This window comes from Propithecus coquereli, unplaced genomic scaffold, assembly GCF_000956105.1.
Source record: "Propithecus coquereli isolate 6110/MARCELLA unplaced genomic scaffold, Pcoq_1.0 Scaffold34, whole genome shotgun sequence".
Lineage (NCBI taxonomy): Eukaryota > Metazoa > Chordata > Mammalia > Primates > Indriidae > Propithecus > Propithecus coquereli.
Genome location: NW_012149063.1, coordinates 1,495,441 through 1,514,862, shown reverse-complemented (window position 1 = coordinate 1,514,862; position 19,422 = coordinate 1,495,441). Strand labels below are relative to the sequence as shown.

Below are 19,422 nucleotides of genomic sequence, written 5' to 3'. Positions count from 1 at the left end.
AGAATTAAGATCTTTGAAACCTGTTGTTATTGTTTTTCCAGGAATGCTCAGACTCCATCATAACCTCTACCTTTGAACTGTGCTAACCTGACTTGAAATATGAATTGTGCCAGAACATATCTGTTTGTTGTTTTAAGTATACACGGGGAAGATTGCCAGTTTCTATGGCAGAGTGTAGGTTGTGTGGGAAGATGATTTCTGAAGGGAGAATTCTTCCATGGATAGTTGGACAGATGATGAGGGGTGGACACTAACCCAGGGGCCAAGGAGAGAAAGGGAAACCACCATCAATGTTCAGAAAATACTTGCTTTGCGTTTGACCCCCTTGCAGTTTTAATTTCTGCTTATCGCTTATTGAAATATTAGATATTTGTGAGAAGCAGAGTAGGGAGGAGGTAATAAGCACCGATTCAAGCCAGAAGGCATGAAGGGAGATAACAAAATTCCAGTAAAAACCATGCAGTTAAAGCCAGAATCCAGCTGTCCGCCAAAGCCCACCTCTCCATCCTAGGCTTTTGCCCGGGGTCCACCCCCACTGGCTTTTCACTTCTTGCTCTCTTCCCTGTCTCCCATTCCCAGAGTCCTAGGTCATGCCCTGGCTTCTGTACCTATTTTTGGCCAATCTGGCATGGTGACCCCCTTGGATTTCCTTTCTGAGTTTCTTTTGGTTTCTACATGGTTCTCAGCCCTGCTTTCTTCTCTGGTTCTGCAGTTTTTATCCTCCTTTGTCAGAGGCCAGAAACAACCCGTGCAAGCCATTCCCCAAGGTCTCTATAAAGGAGTGCTGGTGAAATTAGACAGAGAATTAGGGTGAAATTATGGCACAGCCCATGTATTTTGAGAGTATGCCACCTATTAGAAATGGGGGAGGAAAGATTGTGAGAAAAAATATATTTTTAATAATGTTGTTTTAAACTAAGCAAGAGTTTAATAATTAAACTAGAGGAGCTTTGTGATGTGTGCAGAAAATGGCATATGGAGTAATGACTTGGGGAAAAGGGGATTCATGTGACATACTCTAGAAATATTTAGAGAAACCACAAGTTGTGAAAGCATTGATGTAACCATATGATGTAAATGAATGATTTATTTCTTCCTTGCTTTTTTCCAGAGAAGATTTGAGGCAACTTAGAATATGAAAACATAAAGTAGGAGAAATAAAATAAAGCTAAAAACGAGACTTTAAAACTATCTTGAGCATGGAAAAAGAATTGGACCAGGAACCCAAAATGATATAGTTACAATCACTGAGAGGTAAATTTAGCTTTCAGCTTGTTAGCAACCAGGAAATCATAGTTGTCTATATAGTTCTCCTCTCCAGATAAAAGTGAACCTGTCAGATTAAGATTATATAGAGAGGTGAGCTTTACTTGAAATTAAATTCAAGAAGAACATATTTCATGGCTCTTTCTATAGAAAACCTTGGAAAACATAGAGAACTTGACCTACTGTATTTTTGCAAAATGTGTAAAAATGTTCTTGATATTTTTTTTTTTCCTTAGATTGATCCTCCTTAGAAGTCAGGGGCTTGTCTTCATTGAATGAGAACATCAAGTTATTTCTTCAGGGTCTAACCCAGGTTCAGGTCTGCTTTCTTTCCACTGACCAACTCTGAGCTTAAAGTTAAGGAAATGCTTTTTTCAGGGAAAGGATAGCAGTTGGTTCAATTCAAAAATTCTGACACCATCCAAAGTGCCCATTTGCTGTGTGTTGATTTAAGGGAATTGTTATATTTAGATATCACATGAGCAACCAGCAACATTATCGTTCTCATAGGAAAATTCAAGAATCTGATTTTTGTGTCACCCAGACAGAGGGGCCCTCACTTGCAAATAGAGACGGAAACTGTCGAGATAGATCATGCAATTAAAAAAAAAAGAAGAGAAAACCTAAAATACTTTTTCCCACATAGTCAGTGAACACCATACTCTAAACCATGCAGTATAGGAGAAGTGAATTTAGCCTAGGCAAACCACTTTTCAAGTAGGTGTGATCAGTGGCTTCTTTTTCCATCAACGTAGGTGTATACTTAGGAACTTTTATTATTTTACATGCTGCATTCCAAATATATCTCTAAGAGTTTGACTTTAAGGGTTGGAAGGATTGCATATTTTTTGTTTTAACTTTAGCAAATATGTTTCACGAACAATAATATTTATTTTAGCATGTTAACATTAAACTTGTTAAAAATAAAGTCATAAGGAATGCCTGGTCCTGGACACACCTAGTGAGTTCAGATCCTGTGATCGTCTCACCAAACAGTAAGCTCCATGTGGGCAAGGAACAGTCAATTTTGTTCACCCCTGTGTGAAGCTTGTTAAACACTTGTTGAAAAATGAATGAAGTAGATTCTTACCTTCCTACATGCTATGTTAAATGGGCATGACACCAAGTAATTTAAAAACCAGGAAACACAAACACCACATGTACTCACCATTAAATTGGTACTAATTGATCAGCACTTATGTGCAAATATGGAGGTAACATTCATTTGGGATCAGGCAGGTGGGAGGGGGGAAGAAGGGATAGGTAAATTCACACCTAATGGATGTGGTGAATGCTGTCTGGGGGATGGGCATGCTTGTAGCTTTGACTCAGGTGGTGCAAAGGCAGTTTATGTAACCTAAGCATTTGTACCCCTGTAATATTCTGAAATTAAAAAAAAATAATTAAAAAAAAAAAACATGCTGGGTGCGGTAGCTCACGCCTGTAATCCTAGCACTGTGGGAGGCTGAGGTGGGAGGATTGCTTGAGGTCAGGAGTTCAAGACCAGCCTGAGCAAGAGCTGAGAACTCATCTCTACTAAAAATAGAAAAAGTTAGCCAGTGCGGTGGCGTGCATCTGTAGTCCCAGCCACTTGGGAGGCTGAGGCGGGAGGATCACGCAAATTCAGGAATTAGAGATTGCAGTGAGCTATGATGATGCCACTGTACTCTAGCCTGGGTGACAGAGTCAGACTCTGTCTTAAACAAACAAAACAAAACCAAGGCATTATTTAGACATTTAATGAAAGGGAAATTAGAATCAACCTTTTTGAAAGTGGAGTTTGATATGAGGATATATTAGGAGTTATATTATACCCTTGATTCCCATAATACATAAAATTTAAGGAGGCATGAGCTTGGGACCTGTGCAACTTTGTGGGTTAACGGTTTCACGTAGTAAAGAGAGCTACCATCACTTTATTCAATTCAGTGAATGTTTTTTTTAAGTTCTAACTCTCTAGCAAGGCAGTGCTGTGTTAAGTGCCAAGGGAAGATAACCCTTATCTTTCTAGAGATGATAGACATATACAGAGATCGTTTCAGTATGATGAGTCAAGTCCTTGGTAATCCTAGGTTTTTAAAAATATAAATACTTGCTCAGTTGAAGGTGTGAAGATGCCATTATAGTTGAATTGTTTTCTTAGGAAAATGAAAACAGTATAGAAATGATCGATCATATTGTTACTTAAAATCTGCCTTTCAGTTAAAATTCTAGTTGAAGAGATGTAGATATAAAGTTTATTAAGTTATTATGTTTTGAAATATTAGCCAATGAGGTTATATGGCAGCAATTTTCTCAAATAGAGGGTTCCTAAAGCAGTTAATTTTATCCCATCTGAAGAAGACATATATTACTTTTTCATCCACATGAAGAAGATTACACTCGAAAACTGAGTGAAAAGCACTGGTTGGAGCTCATTACTGAGGACAAGATCTGCCTAATTTTCGTGAAGTATCTACTATGACCCTTTTCAACTTAAGGCTTCCTATTCTCCTGCTAATTTTGGAGTCTGCAAAAAATTCTTTTTTTAGCTTCCTTTTTCATTCTTGCACCCCTTTTTGGTTAGTTTTTCTTTCCTTTATTTCTTCCATCTCTTTATCCACCCATCTGTCCATTTATCCAATAAAAGTAAATGGAACACCAGTTCTGTTCTTGATGTTAGGAATATAAAGGTAAAAATCACAGCACACAAGTGTTTCACTGTGAGGAGGTCATTAAGTAATTTATAGGTCACAGTGTAATGTGACAGGTGCCTTAGTGTACAGGATGATCTGGGAGCAGAGCGCAAGGATGGGGACCAAGTTCTGCCTAAAGTGGGGTAGGGAGTCTGGGGTAGGGATAGAGAGGAACAGGGAGGCTTCCAAACAGAGCAGATTCCTGGGTGGGACATTTTTTATTTGGTCATATAAGATATTAGCATTTTTTAATCTAAAAATAAGTTATTGAGTGATAAATAATAGGTTTATTAACTTTGTTTAAGTCTTCTGAGTTTTTAAAATAAACTTACTTCAGGTATAATTTACATACAATAAATTGCATCTACTTAGTACAGTTCATTTAATGAATTTTGACAGATATACACAGCCTGATTGCAGTCATCAAGATATAGGACATTTCCTTCACCCTGAAAAGTTTCCTTGTATCCCTTTTGTAGTCCATCCCAAAGGCAACCACTAATCTGCTTTTTTCAAACTACAGATCAGTTTGAATTTTATATGTACTCATTTGTGTCTCAGCTTAATTATTTTAAGATTTATCCATGGTGTTGCACGTATAAATTGTTCATTTCTTTTTATTAATGAGTAATATTATATGGATATGCTATGTTTTGTTTATTCATTCACCTATTGATGGTTATTTGGTTTTTTTCCTAGTTTTTTACTATTATGAATAATGGTGCTGTGAATATTCATGTACAGTCTTTATGTGGACTATATTTTGATTTCTTCTGGGAAAATTTCTAACTGTGGAATGGCTGGGTCAAATATTAGGTGTGTGTTTAAATTTTTAAGAAACTGCCAAACAGTTTTGCAAAGTGGATTTTCTGTTTTACAGTCCTGCCAACAGTGTGTGAGAAATGTAGTTCCTTTGCATCCTTGTCAATACTTGGTATGGTCAGTCTTTTTAATTTCAGCCGTTCCGATAGGTACTTGGTGGTATCTCATTATGGTTTTAATTTTCATTTCCCTGATCAGTGACACTGAACATTTTCTCATGTGTTTATTAGCTATTTGTATATCTTCTGTTCAAATCTTTTGTCAATATTTTATTGGATTATCTTCTTATTACTGAGTTATAGGAATTCTCTATACATTCTGGATATAAGTCAGATATAGGATTATGAATATTTTCTCTCATTCTGTGGCTGGTATTTTGGTTTCTTGATGGTATCCTTTGGAGAACAGAAGTTTTAAATGTTGATAAATTTTAATTTATTTTTTATGATTTATACTTTTTGTATACTATTGGAGAAATTTTTACCTATCTCAAGGCTGCAAAGATTTTCTATTTTTTTCCTATATTTTCTTTTAGAAGTTTTTTAAAAATAATTTTTGCCTTTATATTTAGCTCTTTGTGCATGATGAAGGCAAAAGTCAATATTTATTCTTTTTCTTTCAGATACTTAGGCTAGTCCCATTTGATTTCTAATAAATTTGATTGTCATAATAAAAGTAATGCTTTTTTGTGTGTGGGGGAAGGGATATAAAGAATAAACTCAGAGATGGTCTCCCACCTAAGCAATACGTCTGTTAACATTTCGGTGTCTTTCTCCCAAACCCTTTCTCCATGCTTGCCTGCGTGTTTGCAGCTGTAGCCGTGGCTTCGTATCCTGGTCTGTCTGACTGTTGGTAATTTTCTCTGAATGTTTCAGATTCTCAACTAATCCTCACCTGAGGATTCCTTATTTCGCTGTTTGTTTTTAATAACTGACCAAACACACTTACATAGTGTCGCTTTTATTTTAAGTTTTAGCTCAATTCTCTGCCTTTTCTTTTAAGTCTCTTACTCAAATGATAGTCATTGTAGCACAGCTTCTCTTTCAAATCTTAGTGGACCTTATTAAAGGAACTTTTCCCGCTCATTATAAAAGTAATACATGTTCATTAGAGGAAATTTGGAAAATACAGCAAGTTATAAAGAAGCAAATGATTACCCATAGGACCATCACTAAGGAATAAGCACAACTAACACTTTGGTATCTTTCCTTCTATTTCTTTTACTCTGCATATATTTTTTATTCTTCCAATTAGACTGCATGTACGGTTTTGTACCCTGCTTTTTATACTCAGGATTACATTGTAACCATTTTTTCATGTCATTAAAAATCTTTTATAAACAAAATTTTAATAGCTGTATAATATTGCATCTTGTGGATGTTTCACTGCAGTTGATTTAACTATCTTCCTATCACTGGACATTTAATTTGGTTCCAGATTTTTGCTACTATAAAAAATGCTATAAAAACTAGCCTTATACAGAAAACTGTCAAATTTCTAATTTATTTCGTATGGTAGATTCATTGATGTAGAATTGGGGTATACCTCTTTTAAAATTTTGCAAACATGTTGTCAAACAACTCTCCCAAAAGGTAGTATAAGTTTATATTCTGGATAGCAGTGAAGGAAGGTCAAATGGAATGTATCCTTGGCCAGCATTTTGTGTTTCCTATTATTATTTTGTAATCTTTGGAAATTTAATTTAGTAGATTAGAAAGTAGTGATTGAATTGTGTAGTTTGCATTTTTGCTGAGCCAAATCTCTAAATATCCAGGTGGACAAAGTGAGAGAGGGCATGGAGAAGAGACCTTTTAGAGTCCTTATAGAGTTTCCAAGCTCAGTAAAATAACTCTCCCCTATATAAAAAGAAATTGATATTTCTATTATTGCTCTATAAGAATTCATGCCATGTCCAAAATGTGTATTATCCTTAACAAAGCAAGCCTAAGGCTTTCCCTTGAAATGAAAATGTTGTTATAATAGCAGAGAAACAAATTAGATTATTCTGAACTTATTTGTTCTTAGTGATTACCTACTGAAGTCCAGTGATCATTATTTCCTCTTTTGAGTACTCTCAAATTATCCCTTTGATAATGAGATGCAGAGGAACAGCATCTTTATAGCAGTCTCTTCTCCTTTCCTAAACTCTCCCTGAAAACACTGTGAGCATATTCTTCCCCACACCCTTGCTCTGCCACTGAGCAGGAGGTGTCCTGTTGCTGGGTTTCCTTACGGACTTGTAGAAAGCAGAAGCAGGTGTCTGAGCTCAGTCCTTGACTTCTGGGAATACAGTGAATACTGCTCCTGTGATGCTCAACCAGCCAGAGATACCCAGATCAGTCTGAAGCTCTACATCTCTTTCTCCCTGTAAAATCTCTACTCCTAAACCTCTTGTTTACTTATATGGGTAAACATTTTTGTTCCCACCCACGAATTGTAATCCCATTTTTAGAGAGAGCTTCAACAACTGTTGGACCACTAGTGTTTTCTCATCCCTAGGGTCAGAATGAAGATAAATTAGGGTTGCTTGATGCCAGGAACAAACCAGTAATATGTGGCAACTGTTTTCCTCCAAAGGCACGTGGTGACATGTTTCTGACTCTGATACAGTCTTGTAGTATAACCTCCTAAAGATTAAAAATTACTAGAATGAGTGAGGGTGGGTAACCCACTCCATTAGCCTTCTTCACCAGCTTTGTCATCTTTCGACCAAGGCAGCTAGTCCTTTTCCTGTATGGCCTCACAGTACTGAGGTTTTGGTATTGACAATGTAGCCATGTTGATTTGTGCTAATCTGACAGAAAAATATTTCATTGCGAATTGTTCTTTGATAAACCTGACCTTGTCTGTCTAATGTAAGAATTCTGCACAGCAACAATGAAATTCCTCATTTTCCCCCTAATTTAATAGACTTGAATTTTCTCTGTGCTAAGCATTTATTTGTCAGTTAACTTTAGAAATGTGAAGGCTGGGAATGATCTTGGTTCTGTTACTGCTTGCATCATAGTATAAGCAGGACATATTAAAAGAATTAATCTATCCTTAACAATCAATAACACTACTCTGGAATTAAATCTCAATTTTAGCAAGGATACAATCTAAAATTAAGAACTTATTTTACAAATAGAAATAAAGTTTTTATTTTTTAAACACTTCACATTATCTCATTTTTTATTTTTACTTGTCAAATATTAGGATTTTTAGTATGAAATGTCCTATTTCTTTAAGTACTAAGTTTGACAGTTGATATCTCTGACATTTTACTTTAACACTTCTTGTTTTATTTTTATTGTGAAGTTACATCCTCATTCTTTCAAATGTGTGATTTGGCTTATGATTATCTTTGAAATTTTTTTTAAGAGCAATTTTTGTGAAACCATGGATAAGTCAAAAATTCATGTTATTTTCGAATATGAGTTCCATCGTGGAACCAGTGCAGTGCAGACAGCTCAAAATATCAACAAAGTGTTTGGGAAGGATGTGGCTAATGAACACACAGTATGTCGATAGTTTGAGAAGTTCCATTCCGGTGATTTTAATCTTGCAAATGAGCCACATGAACGACTTGAGACCAAGGTGTATAATGATGAGCTGAAAGCTATATTGGAAGCGAATCCATCTCAACCTACGTGTGAATTAGCAGCAAGGTTTGACGTTACTATTCCAACAATATTGGACCATTTGAAACAAATTAGCAATTTAAAGAAGCTGGATAGATGGGTTCTGCATGAATTAAACAAGCCTCAGAAGAGAAATTGTCTCAAAGCTTGCCTTTCTTCGCTGTCACGACATGAAGGCAAACCATTTCTACACCATATTGTTATGTGTGATGAAAAATGGGTTCTTTTTGACAATTGCAACCCTTCAACACAATGGTTGTATAAAGATGAAGTGCTGAAACACAGTCCCAAACCAAATATCCATCATAAAAAAGCTAATGGTGTCTGTTTGATGGTCCAGCACTGGTATTCTCCACTATAGCTTCATGAAACCTGGTCAAAGGATTACAGCGGATGTCTCCTGCAACCAATTGGACGAAATGATGAGGATGCTTGTGATTAAGCAACTGAGACTGGTCAATAGAGACAGGCCAATCCTCTTGCAAGACAATGCTCCGCTCAACCACATGTCACACAAACAACACTGCTTAAACTACAGAAGCTGGGCTTGGAAACTCTCTGTCATCCTCCATATTCACCAGACCTTGCACCAACTGACTACCACTTCTTCCAGGCTTTGGACCACTTCTTGCAAGGAAAAATACTGAATTCTCAACAAGTTGTGGAAAATGCCTTTCATGATTTCATCACCCCTCACTCTCCAGGCTTCTTCCCTGCTGGCATGAACAAGCTATCAATAAGATGGCAAAACTATGTCGACAGTTTAGGTACACACTTTGATTAATTATACTGCTTCTTGTTAGAGATATAATAAACTACACTTTTGAGTCAAAATCGGACATTTCATATTTAATGACCTAATAGTAATTGTGTATGTTAAAGGCACAATGTGATGTTATGATATAAGTAAATATTGTGGAATGATTAAATCAAGAGTCATTTTTTAAATAAGGAAATGGTCCAGGGTAATATGAGACATAGCCAGCATGGGACACAGTTGATACCTCACTCTTAAAATATGTGTATTTGAGGAAAGGATGGTGGAGAAGGAAGGGGAGTGGCAGTGTGGGATGGGGTAGAAATTTCGTAGGTAAAGAAAAAGGCATTCGTGGTCACAACATCTGAGATGAGAACTCTCTTAGGACAATGTATCAGACACTTTTGATGCACCTGAGGTTGCTCACCTAGGAAGTTTCTTTCCAGCTCTAAATTCCCTGCTTGGTCATAAACTTATTGAGCACAGTCTGCACATTACTTCATTTCTGTATGTTCTCTCTTCCAGAGTCTAGCACATTGCCTTGTGCTAAGTATTTGTCCTATATGTATCTTAGCTGAATGGTTTCTCTGCATACCTCGTTTTTAACTCACCCATCAGTATAACATCTGTCTTACTTCCTAGATAGACTGGATCATGTCTACTTAATTAAATATCCTGTTATACATTTTGTTGAAGTTTAAAGAATTATATTTGGTGCACATTTTTAACTTATTTTTATTAGATAAACGGAAGGAAAAGATAAGAAAGGATCAAACTCTCCTCTTTGATTTGCTTTTAAGAACTATCCTTTAGGCTATTTTAGAATCGAAATAGTAGTGACATTTTTATTTTTAATTGTTATTCTAAGATTGAAGGGAGCTTGTAAGAAAGCATGCTCGTGATCCCATGTCAGGTACTGAAGTTGAATTGTCTTTTGTGTCCTAAGCAAAGCAAGACCACCATTACAGGCATCCTTATTTCCATCTTTTGAAACTCCTCACGCGCAGAGATCTTTTTTCATTTGTAACCAGTCAAAAGCATGAACAACCATTCTGAATACAGGACGTTCCCAGGCCAAACTTGAAGCATCAACAGCCAACTTTGATAGCAGCTCCAGGTCTTTTAATTGCACAGCTGTTCGGCAGCCAGGTCCAGGCTCTGCTTTGTAAAAAGCCTTTTCAGGTCATTTTAAAATGTTTTATTAATGTCCACATCAACAGGCTGAAGGAGGTCAGTATGCTGAGATGCAGATAAAAATGAGCATTGTATTTTTTTTTCCTTCCAGTTGGCTCAGTGGGAGATCCTATTAGTGTTGTAAGAAGTTATATAATTAGCATGGCACCCGCTGCTCATTTGGTGAGCCAAACCGATTTTTAATGTTCAGAATATAAAACTTGAAAATGTCGTCTTTGTAATGCTCTGTGCTGTCACTGGTAGCTGAGAGCATTTCAGAGTGGCAGATCCATAATAACAGTGATGATGAGAATCACAATTAAATAGCACAGTGAGTTTGGAGCACTGTTCCTTGAAGGTACTCCCGAGTCCAGAGAGGCCCTGGGCGGTGGAGGGTATATAGCATCAGTGCCACGTGTACACTGTCTTCTGGTGTAAAGGAAGAAAGTCGCCGGAAATGCCGGCAGACAGGATTACACACCTGAGGCATGTCTTCTGCCGTACCTTCTAACTTTGCATAAACTAGAGCTTTGATTTGACCAAACGAAGCCAAGTATTTAAATTTATTTGTAAGGGAAAGAAGTGTGGGATGGATTATCACGAGGACTCTTAGAGTCTCATGGGCTTGTCTCACTTGCTGACCATTGTCAAGGTTTCCAAAGCAGTCCCAGTGACCATCCTCTTTGTTTCGTTTAAACTGTCAGCTAGAGAGTGTCACCTCCAAATGCTCAGGGCCTGTTTACTCAGGTAATACTAGGACGCTCGAGGATATGTAGAGATCTGTGCCTCCTTGAAATCATTAACATACACGTTGAGTTTATGATTAGAAGCTACTTCAGGACTCAGTGGAGGATTCGACACCTACACTTTTGCTAGGATTGGGTGCAGGGATGAGAAAGAAAACATCTTGGAGCAGGGGCTAAGATCTGACATGCAGAACTCAACAGCTAAAGATCACATTTATTATTGTTGAAGTTATTTCACTGATACTAACTGAATGCCTGCTATTTGCCGGGCACAGATAGTGCCTTCTCTCATCTGATGCTCTCAGTTATGCCATGAGTAGTTACTGTCCCTGCTATTTTACAGATGAAGATACTAAGACTTGTAAAGTTAAGTCGATTGCCCTGCGGTCTCATAGCTAGTCAGTGTTATAATCCGTATTTAAACTCAAGAATATTGTCTTTTGAAACCAAGCTAAGACAGGCTGAGTAGACCTGAGCAACAAAGTATTTTTTGTTCTCCCTTGACTCCCTGTAGAACCAACTCAAAGATTTTGAGGATAGGATAGGAAAGGAGGCAGAAAAGAGGCTGTTAAAAGGAGTTAAGCTCCCTTGTCTTCTATATTCACGTCAAACAAGCGTACTGTACATATTAGAACAGCCTGAAGCTCTGTGCACAGGAGGATCAGCAGCAGCGTTTTAGACCATAGATATGAAGCTTTTTCAGCCACACAGAGCCTTGGTACACAATACCAAGGTTACTCGGGTCCCCAGCTTTGTGTGCTGTGAGCCTTGTCTGGGTTGAGCCCGCCATCCCAAGTGTTGACTGTGGGCTCGCTGCTCATGAGGTCAGCTTCTTGGCCAGAAACCTCTTCAGTGTAACAGACCTGTTTACCTTTCCCCAATTCATTTCTAATGTGTGACGTCTACTCTATTGATCACAGCTCTGACCTGTGAAGCAACTTAAATGCCCTCAGCCCAGAAACTCCTTTATTTTTGTTGTTGTTGTTGTTGTTATTTGTGTATTTATTTAGGGTTGGTCATTTCCATACCTAGGAATTTGTGTGCTTACATTTAATATGTCACACAGCAGGTAAGAGGACCCTTGTATCCCTTGACTCAATTCAACGTCATGACTATTTATTGAGAACGGACTCAGGCACCAGGCCCTGCGCAAGGCACTTTGGGGAGAGATGCTACGTAACATCCTCGCTCCTCTGACCCATCTTTTGAATTCTGTGTATTTATTTAGAAGACTCATAATTGTCCACCTTTACTATCCCTTTATTTTTCTGGTGGACATTCAGCAACTTGCCTTTTTTTAAAAATCAAATAGTAGTAATTCTCTTAAAGTTGACAGAGAATAAATGGTTATTTCATTTTGCCTCAAACTTACAGAGGAAAGCTCTCCTGTTATGTTAACCATTGGGGAAAGGGCCCTCTTGACTTTCCATTTGGAGCCCCTTTCCCCCACTAGGGACACATTTTTTGTACCGCCTTTCTGAAAAATATATCTATCAATTTACTGCAAAGAGGCAAACAGCAAGTTGTTTGCAGGATGCACTGCATAAATATTTCTGTGGAGTGAGAACTCTTCTTTATCCAGCCTGACCTCCTTTATTAAATTTTTATTTAAGTCAAGAGGTTGAGACAGCCAAGTACTTAGTCGTAAAACTTGTCAGAGATCAATAGCCTAATCAATAAAGGTCAGTCACTGAAAAAAACATCATGAAGGAAGTTGTTGGGTATACGTTTTTTATTATCCTCACAGTCTTGTTCATTCCTTCACTTTGTGGTGCAGTTACACCCATAGGAGTTGCTTGTTAAATATTCTCGAACATGTTCTTTAAAATCATCAAAATGTGAGTTATGGCTCTAAAATATGGATTCTACGACTCATATAGGAAAATCAGTTTCACTATTTATGGCAGTCACATGGCATGTGTTTAAACACAGGCAAACAATTGTTTTGAGCAACTGGAATAAGATTACATACTACACTTGTCTGTTTTTAAGTCTTATCCTCAGATACACCCTTCGTGGTGGGGGTGACATTGCATGACTGAAGACTGAGCTTCCTGAATAAGGCCAAGGGCTTGTCCACTTTCGGCAAACTTCAGGTACTTCGAAATTTCCAATTAGAATGGCTGATATCTATGCCAAATGATTTACATCATTTTATTTGCTTTATTTGGAATGGTTGAAGGGATGGTTTCTTCCCAAAGCACTGTAATACTGAGTGTCATAAATTAGTGCTCCAGAAGCTGAGAACAAATTTAGTTTTTACCAAAGGGACAAATGTGGACTTTTAAAGATTTGTCAAAGTCAAATGGTTTATTAGCTTGCTTGGGCTGCCTTAGCAAAGTACCACAGACTGGGTGGATTGAACAACAGGAATTTATTTGTTCACAGTTCTGGAGCCTAGAAGTCCAAGACGAAGGTGTCAGCATGTTTGGTTTCTCCTGAAGTCTCTCTCTGCGGCTTGTAGAAGGCCACCTCCTTGCTGTCCTCACCTGGTCTTTCCTCTGTGTAGCCACATCTGTGTCCTAATCTCTTCTTTTAAGGACACCAGTCATATTGGATTAGGGCCCACCCCAATGGCCTCATTAAGCCTTAATTTCCTCATTAAAGACCCTATCCCCAGTACAGTCACCTCCTGAGGTTCTGGCTGTTAGGACTTCAACATATGCATCTGGGTTGGGGGAGGGGGCACATATCAGCCCATAACAAATGAGAGGGACAAGGCGTCACACGGCAACCGCCTTTCAGGACTGCTTTGTAGTGATAGGAAGAGTTGTGCAGCCAATCAGCGGCAGTGTGTGCGAAGGGGCATCTGTGGGAAGCACACAATACTGAGTTTCAGATTCCCCTTCTCTCACTTGTGGGTATCTGCAGATTAACACGAAAATAGATTTTTTAAAAACTTATCTGGAAACAGTGTCAGATATTTGTCCTTTCTTTAAATCCTGTCGTGCAAATCAGACTCCTTCTCATAGCTTTGCCCTTCTGGGATTTGTTACACTCCTGGGAGCTTTCCAAGTCCTCCATGGGCAGGCGGCCACACTGCTCTTCTCTGGGACAGACCAGAGGAGTCGGGCCTTTTCATCCCTTGAATGTCAGTCGTTGGAGAATCACATAACCCCAAGCCTCAAAAGCAAGCAGTTGCATTTTTTTTTTCCTTGACAGAATTTTTGGATTTTTAAAAAAATTTTGTTTTGACATTATTCTGAATAAAAGTCCTGTCCTAATCCAGCCTCCTGATGAGTATGACCTGATGTGCTCTCACATACGTATGTTTCCTTCTGATGTACATCAGCAACCTGGCAAATGCCAGGTAACAAGGTTATTTTCTGTGCAACTGTATATTTTGTAAATAACCATTTGCTGAAGTAATTTCGGAAAGGTCCAACTTGAGAATTTATAGTGGCTTTGCCCAAAGATCATCCCTATTGGACTGTAAGCACATTTACTTATGGGCCATTTATCTGAAATGAATCAAAAGGGGAACTACTAGCTCAATCTCATTCATCACTAAATGTAATGGTCTCACAGTACCACCTGTGGAAAAGCCAGGGAGGATTCTGCTTACATTTCTAACCTGGAGGACATTGGTATTAACACTTATTAATTAGTCCTTTATAGTTTTCTCCTTTGTTGGGTGGATATTTTAAAACTAGTTGAAATAGATCATTTTCCCTTTTAATTTGCTAATATTTAATATAGCTTTCCCTGGATTTAATTATACATATAAATTAATAGTAAAATTACAGGAATAGGAAAATTAAAATAAGGCACACTGCTTTCTATTTCTGGGATTGCCTGACTAAAGTTTAAAGAATTTATTGTTGTCTGCTCACTTTATATTGTTGCGGCTATCCTAAAGTTCTCTTATGGCTAATTCACTTGATAAGTAGTACACATGCTTTAAAACTTTTAAGCAAAAAATTATCTCTATTCTGAAACAACAAAGTTTGGGGATTCAGCTGAGCATGTGTCCAAGTTCTCGGCCAGACACAGAGCTTCCTTTGGAAGTTTCTACACCCTGCAACCCACCTCACTGACTCATTAGTCGCTGGCTCCCCAGGGGAGGGCATAAGTCAGTCTCCTACATGTTCATGGCAGAGTGTTACCTCTGCTCCCACAGATGGTGTAGTAGCTAAAGTGAAAGATCTATGTTTAATCAATACATAGATTTTCAGATCCCTTCAAATACTCTTTGGAGAATGCAGCCACGAAATCGCCCTTTGTAGCACTTGACAGAATACTTCGGGGGCTTCAGGAAGAAGTGTGTATAGGCCATCCATTTCTCCAGATTCTTTGAGCTCCGTCCATTGAGGTAAATCATCAGGAAACAATGCACAGTGGCTGTGTTATTTCAGCTCCCAGCAGAAATGCCGTCACTCAGGTTAAGATTTAATATTCTGCCTTCAGCACCTGGGAGAAAAAATGTCCGTCTTTCGCACCATATTGTTGAAGACATTTATATGAAAAAAGTTTCTGTCTTTTACAACATAGAATTGAAGGCATTACTCAGTGTCCCTTATGAAGGGGCTTCCATAAAAAATTTCTCCTTGAAATTAATGTCAAGGAAAACAAAATCTGCCTCGCATGTTTCTTTTTTGATAAAGTAAGAACTGAACTATGCAATGGTTTCCCTTTTCTGCCTTAGCTGCAAGCAAATGAAGCTAAATCCAGTGTTCAGTTGGAGTAACTGACATCACAAGTATGTGGTTATAGCTGTTTCTGTGTTCTCTCTAATTAATTTGTTATTTTCAATAACTAAATGTTCAGTATATATTTGGTTTAATTTTGAAATGATTGAACATCGTTTTTGCAAGAATCAAATAAACCTAATAAATAGTTGGCAAAGAAGATGATAATTGTCCCTAATAATTACAGTTTGTGATGGTTTGTGCCTTAAAAAAATAAACTTCTATCTCATCTTAGAAATTTACTCATTCTGGAATGTTGCAGATGTATGCAGCTCCACTCACCTCCCCATACACATCAGTCTGTATGAACACATCCACCATGACATGACATGATGTCTAGATCCCAAATGGTTATATACTAAATCTATGTCTTAGAGGTGCCCTTACGTTTCTATTAGATAGGACAGTATGTTGGCTTGGGAACCTCCTGCGTTGAAGAGAGAAATTCATCATGGACACATTGAGTCTATCAGTTCTCTGCAGTAAAATGCAATAAACTGAAGTTTCAGGCACAAATAATGTTAATGAAGGTTAGTCCTATTCTGATCTCAGTTGATTTCAGAAAATAGTCATATACAAAGACCTCTACCTAATAAGCATGCTTAATATTTTTTTCCTGCTACAAAAAAGTGTGCACTTTAACCAGACTGTCATGTTTCTTCTCCTGTCAGCCATACACGTGAATCTGGTTTTCATGTGATCACTCTATTTCCCTTTTACCCCATAGATAAAAATAAGTTCAGTAGATACATTCACTGGACATTCGAAATGCTGAAAAGGACTGCTCGCTACGTGTGACAATATAGTTCCATAACCTTGACAGGAAGCAGAGCCCTTAGACAATAATCTGCCCAGTGACACAGCTGGGATATCACACAATTGATTTTGTGCTGTGTAGGTGAAACATTATTAAAATTTTTTGTATTCAGCTCTGAAGTAAATATTAATATAAAATATTACATTTTAAAAATTCTGGATAGCAGGTACATGTTTATTCCTTTAATTAATATTTTTACTTTATGTTGAAAAGTTTTTCATAATTTTTGAAAGTATTATGTACTAAAGAAAAACAGAATCAACTATGTTTAGGTTGGAGAGTGGGGAGGGTGGAGGAGAGGAAACGGCCGTGCCCTTCACCTAGCAGGCATGGAGATTTTGCAGTGGCTTTTGTCAAAGAAAAACGCTTTAACTTAGTTTGGATCAATTCCAGATGAAAAGCATTTTTTGTAGCTAGGAAAGGCTATTATTTCTATATTTTTGCAAGTGACTTATTCATAAGTGTCAGCACTGTACTGAGCATCAGAGATGTCTGTATGCAAGGCTCTGCACGTACACCTCTAAGGTAGCTAGCTGTCAGCTGTGTCAAATCGTATGCAGCCAGACTGTTCGCTCCCTGCAGGCTGCAGATCTTAAGGGGTTCTTCAGGCTGCTACATAGACAACTGGTGGAATCATCAGAGCCACAAGCCCGAGGTTCTTTCTAGTTGCAGACAACCAGTGTGTGAGGCCAAATTCTTTAAGATATGTCAGTATACCTTCTTTGTGGAGAACTGTACGCGCGTGTGTGTGTGTACATATGTGTGTGACAGTCACTTCTCATTTTTTTTGTTAAAGAGAACAATGTGACTTTCTGATCTTTTTGACAGTGATCTTGGACTATGTGATGCTGCGTGGCTTTATGTAGACTAGAATTCTGGATTCTACCAACTTACATTTTCCAGGCCAAGTGCATATTTCTGGGTGTGTGGATGTACAATGCTGAAAGGAATTTGCACTTTTTAGAAGATTCATTGACCCAAGAGACTTTTGCAGCAAGTCACATGCATGGGCAAGGGTTGAGGGGGGAGGGGCAGATAGGGGATTCAGTTATGATTCTCACCCCCCTGGAGCATATGGCACATGGTAGATGGAGATCGATACATCTAGGGGGGCTTTGATTTCAGGCAGGGCTTTGGGGCACAATGCTGATAGTTACAGCAGTGGCTCTCAACCTTCAGAGTCACAGGTAGAGAGCACAGCTGTTCCCTCCTCCCCACCTTCCCCATCCTCCTATCTGAACAGATGTGGTTGATTCTTTTTTTTCTCTAGCATATAATACTTTAAAAAATTATGAAAAACATTTCAACCCACAGGAAAGTGCAAAGAGTAATAAAATGAATACACATGTACCTACCATCCAGATTTTTTAAAATAGTACCATTCTGCCATTCTGTCATTTACTTCAGTGCTGAATACAAACGTTTTAATTTCTGCCACCCCATCAATCATATGGAACACCTTCCCATCTGTAACCTCTCTCATTGCATGTATTAATTCTTAAATGGCTGCAGGGATATAATTGGGTTGCTTTCCTTCTAGGGATCAAGCCTCCTCTCACCCTGGCTACAGCTTGAGAACCACCAATCTAGAATAAAGTGCAGAGGTCTAGAATTCCTGAGTCCCAGGTGTGGGTGTCATTTGTGCCATTAGTGGCTCCTAGCATAGGCCTGACACCTATTAGGTGATCGATAACAATTTATGGAGTATTGAGTGAATTAACTAGCTGTGTAATCACAGGCAAGCCACTCAATCTCTTTGGCTTCAGTTTTTTTTCACCCAAGGAATGAGGAAAATGGAGTAGGTGACCTCTAAGGCCCCTTTCAGTTGTAAAATTATATGATTCTATGATTGGATCTTTACTTCACGAGAAGATTAATTTGACAGGAGTGTGAAGGATGGATCATAGTGAGAGCCAAGAGAGGGAAATACGCCTTTCTCTGAATTAGTCTAATATTTCCTTTGCTACTAGTATTTTCTAAGCATTTATTAACATTGGGTTTTCCCCTGAAGTTTGCATGTGGCAGCTGTCATTCTCTGGGAAGATTGCGAACTCTTTAGGGACTGGAACTATGACTTTTTCCCACCTGTTTCTGTGGACCTCAAAATCTAAGACCTAATAATAGCTTATAGCAGTGCCAGGGAGTTCAGACGGTTTCTCAAACAGCTCATTTGATCTGTGAGGAAAGCATTATTTCCCCTTTTTACTGCAGGAGAAACTGAATGGTAGAGAGGTGAAGTGGCTTACGGAATGTCATTGCTGGTAAGTGGCTGACCTGAAAATTGGTCTCAGATGACCAATCTGGGCTAGTTAACTGACTTACGGACCCTGCTCTAGGAAGGCCCAGAGATGAGCACGAACACTGCTTCAGAGCAGCCATCGCCTTGGCCACGAGGAGCTGTTTCTTTCTCTGCCTGATTCTTTTGCTTCTGGCCCTATGTTGTAGGTTCTTTCAACTTATCCTTATATTGCCTCATTTTTTTCATGTCTCATTAAGTACAACAGTTTTCTTCCAGACCTAGACATTCATCTGCCAAGGATTATTATACCCTGAACACCAGCTCCCTCATCTTTTATGACCCTTCTTCCTTCTGCTGTATATCCTTAGCTTTAGCAATAGCAGTGTATACTTGTATATATATGTGTGTGTGTGTGTGTATGTGTGTGTGTGAAATATTCTCTGTTCATTAAATCATTTGTCCTCCTCTGTGGCAGATGACGGTGACCTAACCTTGGTCAGTAGCAGTGAAGTTTTAGAGAAATGGATGATGAGAATTCTTATGGAGGTGTAACACACAGGTCTTAGAGTTGGCTGTCACCACCATTTACTGTCCCACAGGGCAAAGGAGGAGAAATGAA

General features: G+C 38.3%; 1 protein-coding gene across 1 annotated transcript in view; it reads left to right on the top strand.

Moving 5' to 3' along the window:
• Window positions 1-19,422, top strand: part of STK39 (serine threonine kinase 39) — a 267,743-nt gene that overhangs the window by 186,780 nt on the left and 61,541 nt on the right. The window contains exon 17 of the mRNA XM_012650804.1: window positions 18,185-18,196. Within this exon, the coding sequence (XP_012506258.1) occupies window positions 18,185-18,196 (12 nt within the window). The remainder of the gene's footprint in view (window positions 1-18,184; window positions 18,197-19,422) is intronic.